The sequence below is a fragment of the Lemur catta genome, chromosome 6 (genome assembly GCF_020740605.2).
Source record: "Lemur catta isolate mLemCat1 chromosome 6, mLemCat1.pri, whole genome shotgun sequence".
In the NCBI taxonomy this organism is placed as follows: domain Eukaryota; kingdom Metazoa; phylum Chordata; class Mammalia; order Primates; family Lemuridae; genus Lemur; species Lemur catta.
The window spans coordinates 65993129-66014772 of NC_059133.1; the positions used below are offsets into that span (position 1 = coordinate 65993129).

Here is a 21644-nt window from a genome sequence, read left to right on the forward strand (position 1 = left end):
TGCCTGGCACACAGGAGGCCACGGGCTGATCATTTAATAAGCACCCTGGAACAGCGGGAAGCTGTGGCCAGCTTGGATGAGTGATGGAGGAGATTATCCATTATAGGTAACATCTGCTGTGTGTGATGTGCATACACAGTGAGTTCACAGTAACTTTTAGCCTTTATTATTATGCTTTTTGGACTTTTATAGGAACTACATATTTTCAGAGAAACAAAGTAGAGAACTGTTTATCTGTAAATGAGTGAGTTGAACTTTCCCAAATGAGTCTCATTTAAGGCCACTGGAACAATTAGGGTGGTTAAATGTAACCTCATATTGACAGAATCTCTCTCTCTCTCTCTCTCTCTCTCTCTCTCTCTCTGTACTAGTAGAAATGATCTTCCTTTTAAAATTAGCTTAGTCTGATTCTCAAAGCCAGAAGCTCAGTGTACTTAGTTCTAATGTCCTCATTTGTTTTAGTGTGCTTATCACAGGTGTGGACCATTTTTTATTTATATTGCTGAATCACCTCTCAAGTATTTTGGCCTTTCAGTAGGTTTTAAAAGGCCTCTCTTTCGCTTTTTGTCTATGGCGGAAGTCTCATTCAAAAACAGATGTGACTGTTTACCAAAGGAAAAGTTTATAGGAGGAGGCTGAAATGATAATAAATCTAATTTTTAAACAGTGCCAGTGTTTTCACAGTTAAATGAATCAGAGATATTTCGATTTTGAGGATTAAGAAATATTGTCCTTCATATTCTTTTCAGACAACTTGTGTGTCTTTCGGATGTCTTTTTCAGATGACCTGTTTCTCCTCCCATAACCCATGGTGTAATTACTTGAACACAGTAGGTATTTAATAAGTCTGTGCTGACTGATCTCCAATAATAAAATAAGCACCTCTCTGAAATGCCCTTCTCTCTGCCTCTTTGAATGGCAAATTTCTTTTATGATTTAGTTCAAATATCACCTCTGAAATTATTCCCCAGCTCTTATGGTCAATATGAATATAGGCCTCTGTCGTTTGGGTAGTTCATAGCTATTTTCCATTTTATTGCCATTATTTACTTGTACATCTGTTTCTCATTCTTGCCTTTTATCTACCAAGGAGCAGAGACTGGGCTTATTCATCTTTAGTGTCACCAGTGCCTTGCATGTACCTGCCATATCTGAGGTGCTCCAGACTTGTCCAGCAAATGACTGTGTTACAGGGAGAAAACTCATAGTATAAGCACACTGTAGGCTTTGGATGGCGAACCCTGTTCTCTAAAGGTTTTTGCCTCTACAATTTTCCTGTAGTCAGGATACCACTATCAAGTGAGCCATGATTCATTGATTATGGCTTTTTGATCCAGCCAGTAATTTTACTTGATACTCTGTATATTTGTTAAAAATACAAGGCCAGGTGCAGTGGCTCACGCCTGTAATCCTAGCACTCTGGGAGGCCGAGGCGGGCAGATTGTTTCAGCTCAGGAGTTCGAGACCAGCCTAAGCAAGAGCAAGACCCCGTCTCTACTAAAAATAGAAAGAAATTATATGGACAGCTAAAAATATATATAGAAAAATTAGCTGGGCATGGTGGCGCATGCCTGTAGTCCCAGCTACTCGGGAGGCTGAGGCAGGAGGATCACTTGAGCCCAGGAGTTTGAGGTTGCTGTGAGCTAGACTGATGCCACGGCACTCTAGCCCAGGCAACAGAGTGACACTCTGTCTCAAAAAAAATAAAATAAAAAAATTTAAAAAAATACAGATGTCCACCAAGATGTTAACAATGGCCATATTTGGGTGGTAGTATTTTTGTTTAACTTTATTCTTCAAACATAATTATTTCATTGTTTGAATTTTCTATTTCAGGATATATATTACAAAAAAAAAAACTTTCCAATTTTTAATAGATGGTACATAAGGGAGACAATTAAGAGAAATAAATGCTTTGATACAATTTGGAACCAGTCAGGCCTGGATCAAGATGAGCCAGTCTCCAGGTTGGTAACAAATCTCAGTTGTTTAGGAAAGTAAAAGTCTGTTTGCTCCAGGTTGACTGGGACCCTTCCACCTCCAGTCTCTGAGATGGAAGCCTCCTCCATCTCAAAGTGGCTTCCAAAAGTGCTGTAGCCAAGAAAGGGAGAGACTGGAGAGACCAGCCACCTCTCACCTGGCTGGACACATGATCCGAGCCTTGGCCAAGATGACTCCCAAGGCCCCAAGCTCACTGCAAAAGAGAGTGGAAAATGCAGGGCAGCATTGGAATCCAGTACACGGTGAGCACCGGTTGTCTCTGCCAACATGACCGTAACTCTTTTTGTTTTTCAGTTACTGTAATGAATGCATGTTGGATCCAGACTGTGGTTTCTGCTACAAGATGAACAAATCAACTGTCATTGACTCCTCCTGTATTCCAGTTAATAAAGCATCTACCAATGAGGCAGCGTGGGGAAGGTACGTCACTCATTACTTACCTTAAGAATATACAATAAAATTTCAAAATGAGGCTCATGTTTAAGTTTCCAGAGTATCTGCACTTACAGTGGTACTTTTAAACTGGCCTCCATGACACTTTGCAGCATATACTGGTGATGTAGAGTACAAAGCATTGCCGTGTGTGTCACAGACTCGAGGAGAAAGCACTCAGGCCTAGACTTTTGGAGATCCAGATTTCAGACCCAGCTCTGCTGAAAAGCTACAGGAGCCTGGATCTTTAGTTTTAGGCAAGTGTCCCAAATACTGCCAAGGCAGTTTTTCCCCCTGTGTATTGTTTATGCTGTATTTCCAAACTTCCAACCTTCAATGAAAGACAGAAAATTGTAAAGTCAAAATGAATTAGTATCACATTAAATTCTTTTGTTGAACTACTTCTTTCCCAGAGTCCTTTTCCAGGGTTCAGTGAAATTAAGCAAAATAAGAATAAAAGTTGGTAATCACTGGCTTGGATCCAGTCTGGGAGGCTACAAACCTTTCTCTTTTTGGTAAAACACATTGGCTTCTAGTACTCATGTAAATGAAATATTTGTATGGAATAAATACTCTCCACATTTATGAACTGAATAGTCATATCCATGGACACATAAAATGTGTAAATGTTATTTGACGTGGTTTTAACCTCTTTTGTGTTTTAAATTCCCGTAAAATCCATACACTCTTATTCTGTCCACCTCATAGTACTGAGGCAATGAAATTTGCAATAAAGTACTTGTATCTCCTAGGAGCTATAAAGTGTAATGTATTAGTATTAATCATTATGCTGTTCTCATTAATCATTTTATTACAGAATTACTCCAAAGGACTAGAAGAAAATTATGTGTTAGTTGAGTAAAATCCCAGACCACATTTTAAATACACTAATTACAAAAAAGTATATAAAAGAAATGCAATTAGTATTTAAAATGAACACTTAACAGAGTTTCTTTTAAAAACACCCAGTGTATAATTTTCATCTGCCAAACCTGATTAGTGAGTTAATTCATTAAATATTTCTGGAGGTACTGGTTCACAGCTTTAAACACTTAGGGTTTTGTTTTTTCCAGTAGGATAAAAACTGAAGTTGCTAGTCTAAAATGATGAACATATTATGATGTCTGTTAAACTCGTAAATATATGTAATTTTCTGTATTTCACAGAATTAATATAAACTTATTGGAAATCTCTACTAATAGTAAGGGGGCACTAAAATGAGATGCTTCTCTACCTTCAGTTTAGAAGGGTTACTGGTTGGAGGCCTCAAAACAGGAGTTTTGTTCTTTTTGTGAATAACAAATTGTACAACTTTTTAGTGGAAATGCTTATTGATTTCTTTATGTCAAAAAGATTAATTTAATAACTTATTCTTACATTTTATTTATATTTTTACACCATCATCCCTTGACTGCACATACTATTAGAGAAAAGTGAGGCACAGGTAGTACCTAAGTAGGAAAAAAAAAAAAAAAAAAAAAAAACACAAAGGACATTGATGTTCATAGAATATTCTTAGAATAGTCTCAAACTCTTTACAAAAAAAGAAACAAAAAACACCCATGTGTTCTTACTCTTCCCCGTGTGGGGCGATCGCTCTCCTTCTGGCCTGGCCATCACTATTGGTCACCTCAGTCTTTGCTAGAAAGAGAGCAAAAAAAGAAATGTGTGTTCACCATGAAAAAATACCTAGAACAGATTTTCTTTTGTAGGTAAAATAGCATTCAGTATATCTTTGTTGATAGATTTTACACAACTACCTAGAATGGAACTCTCAGGGCAAAATCTACCACTATCCTTGATTCATATCTGAGATAAACTATTTATATTTGAAGGTCAAATATTGAGGCAATTCATAGTCATATATCCTGATCTCTAACTGTAGCTGTTTCCTAAAAAGATGTCAGGCGGAAAAGCAACACCATTTCTGATGGAAATGGTATGATAATTTTGATAAACTGAATTGTTAGTATAATTAAAACCATTTGTCTGTATAATCAACTATAATGATTAGTTGGAAACAAAACTTTAAAAGTCCATCAGCGTGCTTTTCTATATCTCTGTAGCTAAATTTGAATGAAAAAACTTTTTAAAAGTCATTTAGTAGACTTCTAGAAAAGGTAGTAAACTGAGCTGATGCAGGAAAACCTCTTCTTGCTCATTACTGGCTGCCCCCACACCTCCAACATGCCTCCCATACACAACAAATGCAGGTTTAATACACAGCTGAACTTGGGCAAAACCCCCAGTTGCCACAAATGAGAGCAAGAGTGGTGAGCCCACATAGGAGTATCAGGAGAGAATGCAGGCCTCAAGGCTGAGAGGTCGGGGTTTTAAGTACTGAGGAAGATAAAGCTAAAGCTCCAGGTCTTGCCTCGGAAGCTATAAAGCAACATCCAGGCTCTGAAATAGGGACAAGAAAAACTCTATCTAAATAGGCTGGTCTGGGCAAACTACCCACTTCTCTGCTGCTCACTTGGGACCTCCAGTGGAAAGCAAAACCTAGAGCCTTCACTGTGGGGAGTGTATGTTCTCATTTCACGCTGCCTTTCTGAAGTAGGAACCATGCGTTGAGAAACATGAACACTAAAAAAATTATACCTAAAGAATATTCATTATAAAAAAAATTTTTTTGAAAGAGACTTTAATATGCTTAAAGGAAAACAATGAAAAATATAATTTTTTACAATTATAATAAAAGCTGTACACTTATGATTTGTGCAATATATATATGGATATATATACACAACACATATGTTACAATTTAGCAAATTTTGCAAAAAAATTAAACTTGGGAAGCTGATGTTCTAGATAAACAATATAGAATGTGGTATAGGAACTTTTAGAACAAAAGCCCTCTAAAGACCTTTTTATTGGTTTTCTTGGGAGTGGGGAGTTGTTTTTGTATTTGTTTTCGGAAGAAAAAAATTATAACTAGATTTTCAATTTGTTAAATATAGATGTTAAAAACGTAAGTGTAATCTCTTAAAAATATGAACTATTAGAGGAGAAACAAGACAATCAAAATAATAAAGGCAGAGTGGGAGGAAATAACAGAGAATACTATGCTTAAGAGAAATCATACACACAAAAAAAAACCCCACAAAATTAAATGTAATTGTTATTACCTTAGAAAATAAACCAATTAAACATATCAAAACCAAAGATTCTCATGTTGAATTTTTTAATACAGTTGTATGCTGTTTATAAGAGACAATGATAGATTAAAAATAAAAGGAATGAAAAAATTAGATAAGTACCAAGTTAAGAAGACAAAAAAATAGAGATTAGAGAATTTGGAAAATTTATAAGCTTGTTAGGAGTTAAATAATGAATAGAAAATTTCATTCTTTTGAAGCAAACAGAACACTTGTGAAAATTTGCTGTGTTCAAGCAGAAAGAATGAATTCAATAAATTTGTGTAAATGTATGTATATATTTCAGTAAATTCTAAGTAAATCCAAATAACATCATGCAGGATGTGTTCTCTAACCAAAATGCAATACAAACTGCAAAAAATAGATACTTATCACCCCTTCTGGTTTAATTTGGAAACTAAAAATAACACACAAAGAGCAACTGTAAATTAATTAATGGGTTAAGGAGAAGTCATAAAGTTTAGAAATAGAACAGAGAGTAAGTCTGTTACGTAAGCAGAGGATGGAAATTAAAAAGATAAAGGAGGGGAGAAAGAATGCAAAGCAAAGAAGTACTAGAGAAGATCAAAAAACAGAAGTTGGTTCTTAGGGAGGACCAATAAAATGTAGAAACCTCTGGCAGTAATTGTCAAGAAGAGAGAAAAGGCACAAACAATATTTAGAGTTAAATAAAAGGAATATAACGATAGTAAAGAGTTTTAAAATTGTAAGACAATACTGTGAATAATGTTCTCCGGTGCATTTGAAAACAGGCAAAATGGACAGTTTTCCATTTTCCAAAAATATAACTTTCCAAAACCAACTCAGAGCCTCTGTGAAATAAGTGTGATTTCTCTTTCCCATTTTACTGATGAAGACAATGATGCTTAGAGATTTTGAATGATCTTCCTCAAAGTCAAATGGCCAATAAGTCTACCTCTTTTAGGGGACCAACAACTGAGTCATAGAAAGATGCACATTTTAGATTCAGATACTTTGAAATTTGGGCTCATAAGTGGCACTAGGACAGCCTGCTCCATTCCATATCTGTATCATGGGAATAATATAATTGCTGTGTTGAACAATGTGGTTCTCTATGAAGATTAAATAAGAGCATATTCTAAGATTCATTGTAAAAATGTAATGACCTATGCAAAACCATTCTGTACTAATTTTTCTTTTTTTCTTAGATTTGTCAATCATATGCTCTCTGTATTAGAATAAGCACTTCATAATAGATAAATGCATTAGTATACTTTTTATTTATGTATCTACATCCATTCATCCATCCACCTCCATACTTCCTGGTTCTCCATATACACAAAACCATAAATAATCTATTCTAGAACTTCAAACCTCCTGACTATTTAAAATAGTATTGCAATTGCTAATTGCTTTCTTAATGTGCTGATTCAGTATTTGTTTCCTGTAACACAACATTTTAGCTCTGTAATTAAAAACACTAAAATAGCTAGATAGATTCCCTATTTGGCAACTCATTGTTTATCGTATTCATTCAGCAGAGATATTTTTCTCAAAGCCGCACTCTGATACAACAGCCAGCCTGTTTTCCCAGCATTTCATCACTCTCCCATGCAGAATTCTAGTCACTCTAAACCCCTTGCTAGCGCCCTGATACCTATTATGCTTTCTTGCCTCTATATCTTTCCTCACGCTGTGCCTTCTGCCTAGAATGTACCCCCCTCTCCTCTTTTTGATCTCTGCCTGGATTCTGTCATGTTTTTACTCAGATCACATGTCCCTTTTTCTTTGCAGTCTCTCTGTTGAGCACCAGAAAACAATGCTTGTTCCATCTCCTGCCGTCCTCTCGCACTTCCCTGTTGTGGCAGACTGTAAGAGACATATCATGGCTTCAAGATTAATGATAGCTGTAAGGCCAACATAAGCATCTCACAGGGCTGATACTGTGTGTCACTTAGCCACATGAGGTAACCTGAGATTTCTAACCCTGGCCCACGGATTTCCAGAAAATAAGGCCACGTCAGCATAGATGCAGCTCTCCTAAATCTTTACACAAGGCTTATACTTAGAAGAATAGTTTAGCCTCCCCCTATGAAAGAAACCCCTGGTAACTGATGGGGACTGAGAATAGGTAAAAGAAAGGGGAAGAATCCCTGAAACTATGAGAATGGCCTCCAGTTGGAGACCCTCCTGGGCAGGCAGTCCTCTGACCTCTGACTGAATCTGCCGCATGCCACCAGCCTACTCCCACTATCTGTCTTGTAAGAGCACTGCAAGAAAAAACTGCTTGAGCATCAGACTGTTTCTAAGACTTATTTTTGATATGAATCAGACCTAAGGAGAAAAATTGCCCCTGAGAAGCTGATTTACTAGGACCACCCAAAACCCCGAACACAACTGACGCTTATTTAACTTATATAATAATTATGCTGTTTTATGTAATAGTAATCTGTGTTTAGATGTATATTCTCTTCTGGATCATAAATGCTAATATCTATATCATGCACTATTTTTAAACCCTTGGTGTTTTGTACACATCAGGTATTCAATCAAAAATTGTAAAAATGAGCCAGGCACAGTGGCTCACGCCTATAATCCTAGCACTTTGGGAGGCAGAGGAGAGAGGATCTCTTGAGCCCAGGAGTTCAAGATCAGCCTGGGCAACATAGTGAGACCCCATCTCTACAAAAAATAAGAAAAATTAGCCAGGTGTGGTGACATGTACCTGTAGTCCCAGCTACTCAGGAGGCTGAGACAGGAGGATCACTTGAGCCCAAGAGTTTGAGGTTGCTGTGAGTTATGATGACGCCACCGCACTCTAGTCCAGGCAACAGAGTGAGACTCTATCTCAAAACAAACCAACAAAAAAAATAAAAATGTAAGGGTTTGAAATTATCACAGTTCCAAATGAATATGGGGTTCCAGTCACTTCATTTTAATTATATCTTCTACATCCATACTTACTTCCAGGAAAGGAAACCTGTAAAAAAAGAAAAAGGGAAAGTAATGTAATTTTAATTAATACACAATGTTAATGTTTACCTGGTACTAATTAGAACACTAAGAACAGTTTTAAAAATAAAACTTAACCATGTACTTCAAGTATATTACTACGTACTACATATTGCTTATAGCCATACTACATGAAAAAATACTTTGTTAAAATTACTGGAAGAAGCCAAGTGAGGTGGCACATTGCTGTAGTCCCAGCTACTCAGAAGGCTGAGGCAGGAGGATTGCTTGAGCCCAGGAGTTCAAGGCCAGCCTGGGCAACATAGTAAGACCTCATCTCTAAAAATAATAATAATAATTTTTTAAATAAAAAATTTTTTTTAAATCCTGGCTAAAAATCATTCAAGGAACTATTCAGCATATTTCCTCAAAATATTCACTGGTATGCCAGGAAAGCAATGTATCTATCGTGACAGCATAAGACCAAGTATATTACAAAACCATACCAAATAGCAAAAACAGAGGGATTTTCCCCTTATAACTTCTTTTTTAAAAAAGTTTTCAAAGACATATCAGTGTTGCATTTAGAAAATGAAATTTATTTTATCATTAACAAACTATTAATGTATCAGTGTCCTAAGGTGTTCATGTACAGGATTGATATATTTTTTATCAGTTACTCATATAAAGGATAGAAAAACCTGTACCTGTGCTCCTAAATTAATAACAGTATAGGTCAAAATTAATTTTTGCCAGCATAAATTAAACAGAAGCAGATTGTCTAATATAGACTATATTAATCCATTTTACTTTTTAAATTATGCTTTTCTTCATATTTCTGCTCAAATAGAAGGCACTATGCTATACTATTCCCTTTAAGATCTGTAGCTGTGTATTATGTGTTTCTAACTTTCATCTATCCATAATTTCAGAGATCATATGTCTCTGGGCTATTACTTTTTCAAGTCCAGAAACTTAGACCCCCTTGGATTTAGTGACTGTCTGTATTCTGATACTATTTATGTTATGAAATCTACCAATCAGAAAACCAAAACATTTCTGAATCATTTATCTTCCCCCATATTAATTTATCCTATTTCTTAGTTGACATTTAATTATAACAATAAACACTTGTTAACAGTTTTATCCAAGTAGTAATATTCATAATATATTTAACTACCTTTCATTTTTGATTAAAACCTTACATTTCTAGTCATCCCATGTTCCTTTTCCATTTTTAAATTTTTTTCTTCAGTTCACACTTCTTTGAAAAGTAGTCTTCAGTTACTTCTCACTAAAGAAGATTAAAGAAGATTGTAAGACTTTTATAATAATGATGAAAGCCAAGGCTTGAATTACAATGTGCTTGGTGAATATAAGATAACAGTGGTGAATCTTGGTTCATCAAATATTGGTGCAGTTAAGCAACAGAAGATGTTGTACAGCAGAGATGAAGTCTAGGGAGCTTGGAATTTGTCACAAAAGGAGCTGAGGGAACAATGGGAACAAGAGAAAGGAAAATGCAGGCTGGAGCTGATATGGGAAATCTGAGGTTAGATCAGATTATCAAAGAGCCTTATTTTGGAATTTTAATTTGATTTTTATAGGTACATTTTCATAGATGTGGAAATCATATTGGCAATGATTTTAGGTGAATGACGTTATGTGGTACCTGGATATGGATAGGATATTGTGTAATTAAGGAATTATATCTTAAAAGATTTATAATTCTCTTTTAAATATTCTGAATCTGTGAAGAAGAAAATGATTTGGCCCTAGCATGATTTTAACACTTGAGCAGGAAACATTATCTAACTAGAAATTAATAACATTTTGTTTTCATCCCATTTTTTATATAACTATCTTCTATTTTTGGCAAGTGTGGTTGATTGTATTATTGTTCAAAGTAGCTGCTGCCGCTCCCTAGGGAAGGATTATATTTCCCTGGCCCATGAGTTGCTCTGGCCAAGGAAATCAGAGTGGAAACAGTCTGTGTCATTTCTGAGCCAGAGTTTTAAGGCTCAGAGTTTTAAGCAAGGATTTGCCATGTCCTCTTTTCCCTCTGCAGTAAAGTTGGCCATGTCCCAAAATAGGTTTTCCATTAGCTTTGGTCACAGAGTGAAGAAGCTGTGGAGCAGAGCCATAACTGACCTGGGACAGACCTGTGGTGTGAGCAATAAATCAAACTTGGTTTTTGTAAATCCCACTGGCATTTGAGCTCTTTTGTTCTTTCGGCAAAATCTATTCTCTACTCACTGATATAGCAAGATAAACTGGATTCCGCTATGGAGGCGGCACAAAATTTTACTTACTTAAGATATAAAAGGAAGCTCATTTAAAAAAAAACTGTTAAATAATAGTAAAGGGCAAAAATAAGTAGGGTAAATGATTGTGAAGAGGACTGCCAAATGTCATAAACTTGGGGAACACTGCTGTAGATAGTAGGGAGCTGTTAAGGTTTTTAAGTCGGGGGCTAACATGAATGGCTTTAGGATTAGAAGATAAAATTCTGATGCATAAAGAAAGGAAGAATTTTAAAGAGTTTTATAAAGAACAAGTAAAGGGTAAGGCAAGGCATTTGGAAATGTATTAATATGTGCAATGGTGACACCTGCATTTGGAAATTTATTAAGGGAAGGGTGGTACCTGCATTTTTAATGTTGTTATATATTTTAATTAAAACATTTAAACAGAAGATTATATGTGTTGCTCTAAAGAAGAACATCATTAGACATCCAAATACTCTCAGAAAGTTTTTTGCTGGACAGCATGTATGAACTAAAATACAATTATTCACATAAAAGAGCTGCTGCCTCTGTATCATTGGGTATCCAAGCCTTTCCTACTCTCGGTTTCAGTGCTAGCTCCATAAAATTAACAAAATAGTTTTTCCATTATATATGATCTGGGTTTATAACTTTTATAATTTGTACAATAATAACCCATGTCTTATCACTTAAAATTTGTGTAGACATTCATGAACCAGTAACAATCAGAATTCCTACAGTTTCAAAGTAATGCTGAAATAGCAACCTGGAAACTGCGAGAACACAATACTCTTTCCCCATGATTTCCAGGAAGAATTCATCCTAGTGCTCTTCACTTGTCCTCTGTTATGATAGATGCTGCCTTATTTCATCTAAGAATTTTATTCTTAAAACAAATAGTTCTAAGGATTAGGCAACTTTATTTTCATTTCAGAGGCACCATGTGCCATGGAACCCTCTAAAAATTAAAGTATATAAACATTTTTTCTTGTTTTTATTTGTTATATGATTTATTGGGGAAAACTGGATATAGAGCTGTTTTGCATGGACAGACCCATAAACATTAGTATTCTTATATTTAATTATTGGTATGTTGGATTTAATAACAGAATTCAAACTGTGTTCACATTGGTATGGCATTTATACCTGGAAATATAAGAAATTTTATTCTGTAGTCATTTTAGAACACTGAAATTTGACATTGTGCTACATGCTGTTAAAAACCGTATTACTGCACAGTGAACACCCAAGAGTGCTTCCTCATTCCCTTGGCTTTGACTCTGTGCTAGAGCAATGTCTGATCTTTTTCTCTTCGTTGACAGGAATATTTATCCTTTTAAATGTATTCAGAAAGCCAGCACATTGTATTACCTTAATTGAAAAATAAGTGTATTAAAAAACTCAGACATTACCCCTTGAAATTTATAATCTAAGAGATAGCTCAGAACATTTACACAAGCATACTTTAAATTATGTTAAAGAAACAAATGTTCCTTTTGCAAATACATAAAGAAATAAAAGTATTTACAATGTATACTGCTTAGAGTCAAGGACATTTGGGAGAGAAGTTGCTTGAAAAGCATGTTGTAGAATGTGCAAATTTGGAGTGAGTTTTAGAAATCAACCCTGGCTTTTAGGAACCTCAAATAATGGAAGGTTTGAGGAATAAAATTTTATGGCAAACTATGGTTCAGAGTATTTCAGATATAGGATATAGACTGTAAATATTTAAAATTTATGTGTTACTACCTTAAGATTTTTTAAAGTAATGTTGAATTGCCCCATAATAATGACTGGCTTTAACTATCTATGATATAAATGAGAAAAAAATTCTCTCAACTATAAAAACTTATATAAATCATTAATTTTTTTGGTAAAGTTTGAAGGCTCATGAAAATATATATATTGTTCTTTATTATTCTTGATGAAAATTTTACTGAAGGCTTAAAAATGAGATTCCATGTGTGATGCATGGCAACCCATTTATTAAAGCACTTCAGCCATTAAAACTTCTGAAGCCTCAGGGATAGGAACCTGTTCATAACTGTGCTGTTCTGCTTTCTTTGGGGCTTGCAGGCTGGTTGACTGAAAACTATGATTGACATTGAAAAATCATCTTATTTAGTTTAACATTGAGCTTTTGGGAAGTACTTCGTTATGCAGGCCTATGTTACTTTTTAATTATTTGGCTTAGGAAGCATGCCATCAGAATCCTGCTCAGAAGAATCAAGGGATGACAGAAAGGGGCAGAGCATAGTCAAGTCATCATTTTATATTTCAGTTATGCTTGAAACTTTTCTACATCTGTGCTTTCAAACTGCAGTTGTCATTGGTGTATGAAACTTATCTACATTTATGCTGCCTATTTTATTGTTAACAAACATTGATTAAGAACTTTGCCTGTAACCTAAGATAGGATAGCAAAGCTTGGTATTTGTAAAAACTTGGGGGAGATTGACTAGGACAGTTAGACATACTTAATAAATAATTTCAATCGTGATTACAAAGCAATCTGCTTGCCCTGGGCAATGTCACAGAAGCTACCTTTAGTAAAATTAGAGTTAAACAAAGAACGTAAGTGCTCACAGCATCCTCTTCCCTGTTAACTGAGATATTATTATAAATTCTTCATTGATTCATAAGATATCCTATCTGATATCTTGGCAAGGAACAGTTTTGCATGTAATTCCAGATTTATTATAACTTTTCTCCTTTAAATAGAATTTAAGAAGGTACATAGAAACACTTAATGTCATTTTATTGTTTATTACTTATTTTTACTTTTTCCTGTGAGTTCACAGAAAAGTTTCAAAAATCAACTGCTCAATGTTAGGTATGCATGAATGGGAGAACTCAGATGATTTTAGGAACTCTGTGCATATTTAATGTCTTTTTCAAGACAATCAAACTGGGAAACATATTTAGTACTGCTGCTCAATTAACTCTGAGGATTTTTATGTGATTATTTCTGTCTGCCTGGAAGGCAGGAGAGAGGCAAGGCCTGGGACATCACATGTTAGGCATAACTGAGAGGGGGAAGTCACACTCCTGGGGATGTCACCTGAGTCAAAGGAATGGCCCAAGGGAGCTCCATGGCAGTGCAGGAATGCAGGAAGTAAATTAGGAAGCATTTGTAGAGGTTAAAGAGCTAGAATATGTTATCATAGAAGTATGCAACTTGAAAGGGCAAAGCAGAAGAGAAACTAAAGAAATAAAATGAAGAAAAACAAGGCAAGCCTAGACAAGTTCAAGGAATGTGTATCTTGGAAGCCAGTTCAGGAAATACTCTTGGGAACATAGTCAGCCTTCCCTGTCCTGAGTTTTCTCATTTGCAGATCTCTCTTTGCCCTTGAAGGAAGGCAGAATTACCCCAGATATACTGACAGTCTTGATAAGATTGATAGCTTTGGGTTTTTCTGACAGATTCAGTGTTTGGTATCTCTATATATTGGCTATAGATATTTTTATGTATATTTAAAGAATAAAAAGCTGAAGTTGAAATAGTAGTTAAATTTTACGATCTACTGTATACAAATTTTGTGATCTACTAGGCACAACTAACTTTTTAGTGAATATAGATGAAGAGTACTGTATCTTTGTTTCACTAAGCCCTACACAGTCGGCAGTTGCTTTTCTTAACTGGCCTTTATAAATGTATCATGTCCTATAGCGCAACAGTTTCATTTCAGGTAAGGAATTGTTTCTGCACTAAATGAGGAACATATACAATGTAAGTTACTGAGCACTTAAATCTGTGGAGCAGATAACCCACAACTAGAAACTGGCAACAGCCCATCCATTATTTACCTGTGACTTGTAGCAGCACTGTACCCTTGACTGATGACTTCTTCCCCCCCACCCCAACACACACATGCATCACCCCCAAACTGAGCAACACAGAACTGGTTGTTAGTCTGATTCTTTCAAAAGAGACTTTCTGATGAATTTGTTCTGAGTACTCGTGAGTGAGATGTTCAAGGAAGTTAGTGCACTTTTTCCCAATACCATTCAGTCCTTTTTTATCTTCCAACTCAAAAGATTGAATGAGATGTTCTGTGTGTGCTGCTGTGACGCAAAGAGAAGGAAAAATTACTGACTACCTACATATTATATTTTTTCCTCAAGGCATGGATGGCTCTTGGTATTCTGAAATTGGGAATGACGCAACCGACATTGGAATAATATATTTGCCTGAGATAAAAGGAAATGATAAAGCATACCTAATGTATGAGGCATAAAAACAAGTTCAAAGTATCTGATCTTCTAGGCCATTTTATTAAAGTCTTTCAAATGCCTAAAAATGGTCGTGTTTAGAACTCTTCTTAATTCAGTAGAGCATTGCTTTCCACTGACTTAACTCCAAGAACTAAGAAGGATGAGGGCAAATGGCAAGAGGTTCTGGCCACATAGCACAAAGATACCCATGAAAGGACAGATTGATTTATTTGTTTTTTTAATCTAGTGTCTTATTTTTTTAATTTATATGAATTTTCCTTTATACTCTAAAATACAGCTATGTTCACCTTAATAATATAATTTTTCATTACTTATCCTTGACTTTTCCGGACAACCCCAGCCCATCACCTCTCATCTCATCCTTCACCCCATTAGTGAGAAAAGGAAAATTTTGTTCCTGGAAAATGTGCTCTTTTATTCTGTAGTACATAAGTACATGTGCTAATATGAAAAGCATAACAAGCATAGACCCATCCCAGAAACAACCCCCAAGTTCACAAAACTTAAAAAGGAATAGGCAAATTCTAGTGAAACTGTTTCAGACCTCAGTTCACCATCAGCCTAGCACATATTATATGCCTCAGGGATTTAAATCTAACCATTAGGATTTTGTGAACACTGTAAGTCTGTAGAATGGTTAATTGAATAAAACTTGAAAACCTAATTGAATTTCTTGAACAAAATATATGCTCAAAACAGAAGGGAAAATATTTTGTATATCTGTGACTTAGTAACATCACTGACTCTGAAACATTTACAGATTTCTTTACTTCTCCAGGTTTTTTGACTATATTTATTTGACAGTTGGCTCTCTTTTACAGAATGTTGTACTGTGCTATATATAACTTAACTACTAAAATAACAGTTAATTATTTTTTCCAGACTGGAAATGTCAAAATTATTTCATTGTAGCTAGCAAATATACATTAAGATACTTTTCAGCTAGTATTCCAAAATACCCTATTCCTTCCCTCATGCCCTTATAAGTAAAACTGCTGCTTTCTAGTGCTTTATATATAACCAATAATTATTTTCTTATGTTGCATTATGGCTATTTGTATACCTGTTTGCCTCTAACTGTCCCCCAAACTAGAAACTCCTCAAGGGCAACGTTGGGATAGTGTTGTTCACTCTGACACATAGAGGTTTCTCAGTGCATGTGAATATTATTGAAAGGATAGTCTTAGAGAAAATGAATGAATGCTCTAGCCCACTAGGTTTCTTGTTGTTTCAAAAAAGAAACTATTAGTTTTCTTCTTACCGACGGTTATGTGTCACATGGAGAAGACTTGGAAAACTTATAGTGGGGATGACTATAGGTAACAATAAAGGCCAGATCATCACTGTATCTGGTACAGCTCACAGTCTTCTCTGCCTTATTCTACTTTCTCTTTTTCTCCTTCTGATTCATACTTGGGTATATGGGATTCAGGAAGTTTATTCAAAATAGTCTAAAATTAGTTGGCAGCCTAGCTCTGGTATAACAGAAAGAGAGCACTCCCTAGAGTCGGAAGATTTTGATTTATGTCTGGAGTAAGTAGCTGACCAAAGAGTATGGCCTTGGACCATTTGTTTTACCTCTCCAATCCTTACTTTGCTGACCTTTAAAATGGAAAAAAGTAATAACACTAGATCTTGCTTACCGTGCAAGATCATTGAGAAAGTCAAATGAAAAAAATGTGTAAAAAGGATATGTATGCTTGACTTAATTTTTTTTTTAAAGACCTGCTTATAAATCTCAGCTCCACAATCTGTGTTATCTTTCTGACTTAACTAATTGGATAAACTGACTGGAAGTGTAAATCACATTGGCAAATGTGAAATTAAAATTTTCTTTCTTAAGCATGCAACTATTTCAGCATAAAAAGAATAATTCATTTTTTGCTACAAAAGCATTCTTAAATTCATAGGAACTTTCATCTATTCATTGTCTTTTTTTTCTTTTTTATGTTTTTTATAATTAAATTTTTTTTTACTTTTTTTTTCTTTTAGTCACCTTGCTGATAATGCTTTCATTAAATCTTATACAATTAGAACAGTGCTTATATTACCAGAATTTTGATTAAATTTCTTTAGTGAGCCAGTATGTTATTTGATATAAGAAAGATCACCTAAAACCTTCTTGTGTTTTTCTTAAAGAAATGGGTGTTTTCACTTTATTCTCTATTTTGAAAAAGTTTAGGCTAGTTTTTAAAAAAGTACAAAGAGAAAATTTTGAATAATTCATTAAATGTCTTCGCTGAGCTTATTCCTCATAAACTATTACACTTGCTGTCTACATCTGTAGCTCATTTCCTTGGGAGATAAAGCAATGACAGTAAAACTCCAGCAGTACGATCTACATCAGAATGTTTGATTATTGTTTTGAAGTATTGTCCCTAGACCTTACATTTTAAGTTAATTTAACTCTTAATTGCCTAACAGAGTGCAGGCAAAAGTTAAGAGTATTCATGAGCAATTTTCCTCCTCTTAGAAGATATGATTATAGCTTTACAGAATTTGGCAATATAATATAGATGAAGTAAAAGGAAATCACTCACACTGGAACTTGTCCAAGATTGAAATTTTCAAAATATAGAGTTATCCAAGATGTGGCTGTGTGGGCTTCAGACAGTTTCCAAGAATGACATTCTTAAATATAAAATGGACACTTCAATTTTAAAATGCTTGTAGTGTAGTTTTGTGTAATTAGTATTCCAAATAATATCTTTTTATTACTATTTTAAATTTTAAGTGAACTGGAAGTCCTGTTGAGATTTGAGGATGGTAGTGGTGGCAGCAGCAGTGTTTTTAAATCTTCCTGAAGCTCCTTCATCCTCTGCCACTCCAAAAAAAAAAAAAAAAAACAGATCATTGGCAGTGGATCTTATTTGAATCTTGAACAAACTGAAAAAGTCTCTTAAAAACACAGCCAGGGAAATTTGAATAGTAATTGACTACCTGATGCTCTTAAGAAATTATTGTTAATTTTTTAGATGCAGTAACAGTATTGTTATAGTACATTTTTAAAGTCTTTGCAGAAATACATACTAAAATAGTTACAGATGAAGTAATATGATACCTGGAATTTGCCTCAAAAAAATTTAGGAGAGATGGAGTGAATGGGGGTTTAGATGAAACAGGATTGGCCGTCTATTTATAGTTGTTGAGGTTTTATTATGGGTACTTCAGTTTAATTATACAGTTCTTTCTACTTTACAATATATTTGAAAATATTTGTAATAAAAGAAAATTTTAATGTATGTCAAAATAAATGCTGTCCTAGATCAATGACCAAAAAAACTTTAAGATAGCTAAGAAGCAAATAGAATACATAAAATGAAATGCAAAAAAAATGCAAATAATCCAACAGAAATCTTTTAAAAGGAGGGAAAGAGTAATGCTATAGACTAAATGTTTGTGCCCCCACCTCCAAATTCATATGTTGAAACTAATCCCCAGTAGGAGAATATTTAGAGGTTGGGCTTTGGGGAGGTGATTAGTTCATGAGAGCATCGGATAAGTGCCTTTATAAAACAGGCCCCAGAGAGATCCTTCATCCCTTCTAGCATGTGAGAGGATAGAGAAAAGACAGCTCTGTGAACCAGGAAGCAGGCCCTCGCCAGACACTAAATCTGCTGGTTCCTTGATCTTGGACTTCCCGGTCTCCAGAATGCTGAGAAATAAATTTCTTTGTTTACAAGCCACCCAGTGTATGGTATTCCATTATAGAAGCCTGAACAGACTAAAACAACTAACAAAAGTCAGATGAGATAAACATAAAAGAAACAAATGATAGGTTTAAACCAACTATATTGATAAACTACATTAAATGTAAATGGTCTAGACACTCCAAATAAAAGACAGAGACTGTCTAGCTAGATTAAAAAGCAAATGCAACTATTTGCTGTCTAGAAAAACAAAATTAAATATAAATACATATATGAGTTAGAAGTCAAGGGATGGAAACATGTACCATACATAACTAATCATATGGAAACTGGAGTGGCTTTGTTAATATTAGACAAAGACTCCAGGATAAGGACTATTATCAGAGAAAGAGGGATACTTCATAATAAAGTGGCCAATTCATCAAGACATAAAAATCTTAAATGGACACGCTTGAAGTTCTGACTCGGGGGGATGGGGGTGGGGGGAGAGGATGGGTGTATACCTACATGATGAATGCGATGTGCACTGTCTGGGGAATAGACACACTTGAAGCTCAGACTCAGGGGAATGGGGGGCATGGGCAATATATATAACCTGAACTTTTGTACCCCCATAATAATCTGAAATAAAGAAATAATAAAAATAAAAATCTTAAATGCATTCCTCTAATAACAGAGCTTCTTAGAAATCAGTTAAAAATAATTTTTTTCACAAAAATTCCCAAATATCTGGACATCAAACAACACATTTCTAAATATATCATGCTATAAAGAAGAAATCCCAAGGTAATTAGAAAATAGTTTGAACTCAGTGAAAATGAAATTATAACATATTGAAGATGTTAGAGTGCAACTAAAGTGATGCTTAAAGGCAAATCTGTACTATTACACATTTAATCAAGTGAAATAAAATGTGCCCAACAAAGGTTTCTACACTATTGTTTATAGCAGCCTTATTCATAACAGATAAAACTGGAAAGTACCCAGATATTACTTCAATATGTGAATGGATAAACAAATTATGATATACCCATATAATTACATACCACCCAGCAATAAATGGAATAAATTACTGATATATCCAGTAACCTGGCAGAACTTCAGAAAGATGTTGGACAAATGAAGCTGGACACAAAATGATATATACTGTATAAGCTTTTATATAAAATTGTAGAAAATAAAAACTAACCTCTAATGATCAAAAATAGATCAGTTATTGACTAGAGTTAGGCATGAAGGAACTTTATGGTGTTACGGAAATGTTCAGTAATTCTGGTGGTTACATGGGTTTTTACATTGTCGAAACTCATTCACTTACACTTAAACTGGTATACTTTACATTTTATGTATTATACATTTTATGTATTTACATTTTATGTATTATAGGTGATTAAAATGGTGGATTACTTGGCTTCTAAAAATTATGACATACAAAATTATATTTTTCTAGCTATTTTGAAAGGGCAGAATAATTCTACTTTTAGCAAAACAGCATTTGGTAACACCATTAGTCACAGGCAAGATTCTCCTGGTACTGTTACTAAAAGCCAAATTCAACAGTTTACCTTTAAAAGCAAATGAGTAGCCAAGCTGATGTTTATCTGTTCTTCTAGCCACCCTTTCTTTTTTAATTAAAGTTTTCATTTTTAAATAATTATATATCTAATGAAATTTTAAGAAATAATATAGAGATGCTATGTACTCTTTACCCAGTTCCCCTCACTGATAACATCTTGCATAACTATGACACCAGAATGTTGACATGGATTCAATCCACTCGTTTTATTCAGATTTCCCATTTTACTTGTACACACATATGTGTGTCTGTGTATTTTATACAGTTTTATCACATGTATAGGTTTATATATCCATAGGCACAGTCAGGATACAGTTCAATCACCACAAGAATTCCTGGCGGTGGTCTTTTATAAGCACACCCACTTTCTTCCCACCCCACTCCCCAAGTCCCCTCTGGCGCTGCCCATAACCCCTCACAATGATTAATACATTTTCCATTTCAGTGATTTGGTCGTCTCAAGAATGTTTAATAAATGGAATCATACACAGCCCTCTTTGGGGACTGACATTTTTCTCAGCGTAAGTCTCTGGAGATTCATGTTATTGTATTGATAGTTTGTACCTTCTTATTGCTGAGTAGAACTGTATATATAGTATGGATATATATTACTTTTTGTTTAACCATCCACCCATTAAAGGACATCTGGATTGTTTCCAATTTTAACTTCTTAAAAAGCTACTTTCAAATATCTTGATTATTACCTGACAAAATTTATAACTGTTTCCCATAGTATAATTTAAGCATTTTGGAGACTTGTCAAATATTAAGATATTAGCTCTTCATATGCTATTGAAAATACCTTAAGATCTTTACCCGAGTCTGTCTAAGGAAGTTTGTGTGAAGAAGTTACATCTTTTAAGTACCGTGGTGTTTCGTTTACTTAGCACCTTGGATTAGATTTTATCACAGCTGAGAACATGCCTTTTTATGGACATCTTGTAATTGGCAGGTAATGATAAATGCAATCAGATAAAAGTCTGTGTGACTTCTAATTTGAGCCTAGGGGAAAATATATCCAGTAGCATTTGGGAGAAAGGGTACCCTGTTCAGGGGACAGAATTTTCTCCTGTTAGTGGGAAACAGTGATTCATAGGCACCTAGAGTCAGTTAGATATTCCTCTTAAGAATACCTTACTATCTGTTGGACAAAGGTATTGGTTCTGACATATGCTTCATTCCCTTTAAAATGGATTAGGAACTTCTGGACAGATCCTTGAGCTTCAGTGGGTCCAGGCAAGATCAAGGGAGTCAACTCTGAAATACAAACTTGTCATCAATTTTTTTTCTTAATTTTTAATGAAATCAGGTTCTCAGAAGCCTTTGTGAAACTTTTATATATTCGTATACAAATTGGTCTTGTGATTTTAAATAATCTGTTCTGCTGTAGCTAAGATCTTGCCACTGTAAG

At 34.7% G+C, this 21644-nt stretch overlaps 1 protein-coding gene and 1 non-coding gene across 2 annotated transcripts in view; both read left to right on the forward strand.

Moving 5' to 3' along the window:
• SLC2A13 (solute carrier family 2 member 13) overlaps positions 1-21644 on the forward strand; it is a 341466-nt gene that overhangs the window by 277149 nt on the left and 42673 nt on the right. Inside the window, exon 7 of the mRNA XM_045554019.1 lies at positions 2296-2421. Coding sequence (XP_045409975.1) covers positions 2296-2421 — 126 coding nt within the window. The remainder of the gene's footprint in view (positions 1-2295; positions 2422-21644) is intronic.
• On the forward strand, positions 12003-12136 carry LOC123640924. Its single transcript, XR_006736152.1, has one exon. It is a non-coding gene; the product is annotated as a small nucleolar RNA SNORA22 (small nucleolar RNA).